Raw genomic sequence first — 4,826 nt, forward strand, 5'->3', positions numbered from 1 at the left:
ATATATATATATATATATATATATATATATATACATACATGTACGTACATATATGTATATATATATTATGTATATGCTGTATATACGTATCTATCTATCTATCTATCTATCTATCTATCTATATGTATATATGTGAGCGTGTTTGTGAATGTGTGTCTCCGTTTTTTGTGCATATACATACACAAACACTCACGCACACACACACATATACACATACACAAAAACACACGTATACGCACACACACTTGCATAATATATTCAAAACTTAACAACTAGAATTGACCGGTAAAAAACAAGCGTTATAAAACTCCAGTCAGAGACGACAATACACTGATCCATTTGTATATGCATATATACATAAATGCATACGTAGAAACACACGTACGTACGTTCATACGTACACACATCCATAATGGCAAACATAAATATACATATATATATGCACATACATAATTGAATATATACACATGAGTGTATATATATATTCTTTTACGTGTTTCAGTCATTTCATTGCGCCTTACTCGAACAAATCGACCCCCTCGACTTATTCTTTGTAAGCCTGGTACATGTTCTATCGGTCTTTTAAGCCGAACTGCTATGTTACGGGGACGTAAACACACCAACGTCGGGTGTGTAGCGATGTTAGAGGGACAAACACAGGCACACACAAACACATACACAAATATATGCATACATATATCAGTTGCCGACTACCAAGTCCACTCATAAGGCTTTGGTCGGCCTGAGGTTATATATAGTAGAAGACACTTGCCCAAGGTGCCACGCAGTGGGATTGAACCCCGAAACATGTGGTTGGTAAGCAAGCTTCTTACCACACAGCTACTCGTGCGCATATTACATGCATAGATCTGTGCGTGCAAGATGCGTGCGAACATGCGTTTACATATTTATTCATGCATATTATATTTGTATTTTCGTATGTACATGTTTATCTATCTATCTTTCTATCTATCTATCTATCTATCTATCTATCTATCTATCTATCTATCTATCTATCTATCTATCTATCTATATGCATGTTATTTGTAGTAAAGCTTGTACATACATGCACACCCGCAAATACACACACAAAACACATATAATCACTTACAGATAATCCAATATCATAGAAGCATATATAGTTACATAATATATGAATTTACATATATCCATGTCTATACATGTATAACATAACTCACACACACGTACATATCTTACATATATATATTTATACATATGTTTCTGTGTATGTGTGTGCGTCCGTGCGTACATGTGCGTACGTACGAAGACAAAATCATAAACAGGACCGTTGACCTACACGCAAAAGACTACATTATATGGCGGTAGACAGCAGTTTTATTTTTCTTTTCTTGTGCAAGTTTTCACGACAGAAGCTCCGTTTCTTAGCCGACGACCGGTGGCTTAATTACTCCAGAATAAAATCACACACACACAAACAGAAGCATGCTTGTACACCCGTCTCACACACTTACACACAAACTTACACACGCACGCATACACACATACACAAAACAAACAACAACAATAACAACGTACATATAGATGGATACATCGATATAAATATATACGGCAATCTGTGCGTGCGTGTAAGAATATATGTATGTATATATATATATATATATATATATATATATGATACGATATTTATGTTACAAGTAACTTTAGCACTGACCAGTTGAGTTGTTAGTTTGCTTCAGTAATTTTGTCTCTAAAAAGTATTGTTACGATAGAAAGAACAAAGTAATTACATGCGAAGAGATTTCTTTCAGAAGAATATAGTGCATGTACGTGTGCATATGTGCGCGCGTGTATGTTAGCGTGTCTTTGTGTGTGTGTAAGTGAACATATGTATACATATATATATATATAAAGTTAAAACTTACTTGAAATATATATATATATAATGTGACGGTACGTACTCTGTAGGGCCCAGAATACGGTGGACGGATTTGTGATGGTAGAAGTTTATGTTGTAACGGTTGAGATTAATTTGTAAACAATAATATGGAATGTCCATCGGAGTCGTCACCTTGGAACTTAAAAGGCTATCTAGGATCGAATCCACGCCATCCCTGCAAAATCCACTACACACACACACAGTATATATATATATATATATATATATATATATATATATATACTCACCCAAATACACACACGAACAATATGTATATATAAGTACATATATATAACATGCGTTTGTATATATTTATATATATATACACACACTGGCATATATATGTGTGTTGCTATATAGAATCGTACATACACACATAATACATACATACATAAATGCATACATACATGTATGTATGCATACATGCATGCACACGTACTTACATGCATGTGTGTACACATAATTGCATATATATATATATATATATATATATATATATATGTGTGTGTGTGTGTGCGTGTGTGTGTTTGTATGTATGTGTGTGTGTGTGTGTGCATATATGTATATATCCCCATGACCAAAGCTGAAAGAGAAAATCCGAAAACACACACACACACACACACACACACACACATACAGAGGCACCCCCCCCCCCAAAAAAAAACGAACAAAAAAACAAACAAACCGCCAAACGAACAACTGCAACAAACAAACAAAAACTAGGGGTTTGCTACCATACCTTAAAGATCTGGCCCTTAAATTCCGTGTATTGTTAGATGTCCGGCTGGTAATGGACGTGGTATTCCTTTTCATAGTTTGTCCAGTAATGTGACCGGCTGTACAAGGTCCTGGACTAATCGCAGTTGTAGGATAATCACCACGAATCGCTCCTACATGATCCATCGAAGATTGTACTCCACTCTTGATTGTTGATGTAGTATTAGTAGTAGTAATAGCAGCAATAATATTAGTATTAAATTTATTATTATTATTATTATTATTATTATTATTATTATTAGTATTAGTATTGATGAGGATGTTGTTGTTGTTGTTGTTGTTGTTGTTAGGGGTGATTGTGTAGCTGGTCGCTATAGTGTTGTTGTAGCTCGTTGTTAGTGTTGTTGTTGTTGTTGGCAGTGCTGGGATGATCTGGCGTGCAACGGTCGCAGTGGCGGCACCAGCAGCAACAGCTGCAGCAGTGATTGCGTGGTTGTTGTTGTACTTGTTAGTTGTAGTAGTGGTGGTGGTGGTGGTGGTGGCTGTAGTGGTGATGCTGTTGTGGTTGTTGTGGTTGTTGTTGGTTGTGGTGACCGTGGTAGCAATGCTTTTGTTGTTGTTATTATTACTACTACTATTATTATTATCATTATTATTATTATTATTATTATTATTGTTGTTGTTGTTTTTGCCGGTAATATTGCCACCACTGTGGATGTTGTTGTTATTCGTACTATAGCAGTTGATGTTGTTGCTTGTGGTCGTGTTTGTAGTGGTAGTTACGGTGTTGGTGTTGGTGTTTGTGGTGTTTGTGGTGGTGCTGGTGTTGTATGTGGTAAGGTGCGCTCGGCACCGCGTGTTATTAATGTCGGCCATCTGTCTAAATTCGTTATACGAATCCGTCGTAATCAACACGTTGTCCAAAGCCATTGCTGCGGACCCGCTCATGTGCATTTTCATGTTGTTAATAACACAACAGCCGCAATTGGCAACGCCGCCGCCGTCGCTACCACTCGCGCTTATGTTCACGCTGACGCCGCCGCCGCCGCCGCCGCCACCGCCTCTACTGCTGTGGCTGCTCCTACCGCCGCCACCACCACCACCACCACCACTACTACTACTACTACTACTACTACTACTACTACTACTACTACTACTACCGCTGCTGCTGGCGATGTTGGTGATGTTGCTACGAGTGTTGTTACAATCGCTTACATTTGTATACAGATAATTATTATTACTGTTATTATTATTATTATTGTTATTATTATTATTATTATTATTATTATTATTATTATTATTGTTATTAATGCCACTCTTGTTCTTGCAGTGACTGCTGCTGCTGCTGTTGTTGTAGTCGTCAGCGCCACTACCACCACTACTGTCACTACCACTACCACTACCTCTACCACTACTACTACTACTACTACCACCACCACTACTATTGCCGATGTTATTGCAAGTGTTGTTTATACTGGACCCGCTGCCGTGTTTGGAGATTTTATTACTGTTGTTGTTGTTGTTACTGTTTTTATGGGAATATTGCTGCTGCTGATGACGATGTTGTTGTTTTTGTCGTTGTTGTATATGTTGGTGTTTCTGCCGATATATCTGTAGCTGTACTTGAGGTTGTTGTGATTGTTGTTGCGGTGGCAGTAGCAGTCGTTCGGACCGCGGTTGTGATTGCTGTGGCTTGTGCGACAGTTTCGGCTGTAGATGCGATTGTCCTCCTTGTAATACCAGTAGTAGTTGCGGTTGCAACTGTGGTAGGTGCTGTAGTTGCTGAGGTTTTTGCAGGTGCGCTTGGGACCGCAGTTGAGATTGTTGTTGGGACTGTAGTTTTCGCTGTGGTTGTATCTGCAATTGCAACTTTGGTTGAAGTTGAGGGTGTAGTTCTTGTTGGGCTGGACGCTTCAGTCGATGATTGCTATTATTATTATTATTATTATTATTATTATTATTGTTGTTGTTGTTGTTGTTGTTGTTATTGTTGTTGTTGTTGTTGTTGTTGTGTTTCGTCGGTAAGTTTCCCGTAAGCGGTGACATGGTACACTCCACGACTGGCGCCGGGCCGTTCTTCAATGCCGTACATCCAAACATAACCCTTTCTTTCTTTCTTTCTTTCTTTCTTTATTTCTTTCTTTCTTTCTTTCTTTCTTTCTTTCCGTCCTTCCTTCCTCCCTTCCTTCCT

General features: G+C 38.0%; 1 protein-coding gene across 3 annotated transcripts in view; it reads right to left on the bottom strand.

The window, feature by feature from the left end:
- LOC106868708 (homeobox protein 4) overlaps positions 1-4,798 on the bottom strand; it is a 243,885-nt gene extending 239,087 nt beyond the window's left edge. Inside the window, exon 1 of one of the 3 annotated variants that reach the window (XM_052966162.1) lies at positions 2,658-4,798. In XM_052966162.1, coding sequence (XP_052822122.1) covers positions 2,658-4,735 — 2,078 coding nt within the window. In that variant the 5' untranslated portion in view covers positions 4,736-4,798. The remainder of the gene's footprint in view (positions 1-2,657) is intronic. The other 2 variants (XM_014914097.2, XM_052966161.1) reach the window with 2 other exon arrangements.
- Positions 4,799-4,826: the final 28 nt, after the last annotated feature.

The sequence above is a fragment of the Octopus bimaculoides genome, chromosome 3, assembly GCF_001194135.2.
Source record: "Octopus bimaculoides isolate UCB-OBI-ISO-001 chromosome 3, ASM119413v2, whole genome shotgun sequence".
Lineage (NCBI taxonomy): Eukaryota > Metazoa > Mollusca > Cephalopoda > Octopoda > Octopodidae > Octopus > Octopus bimaculoides.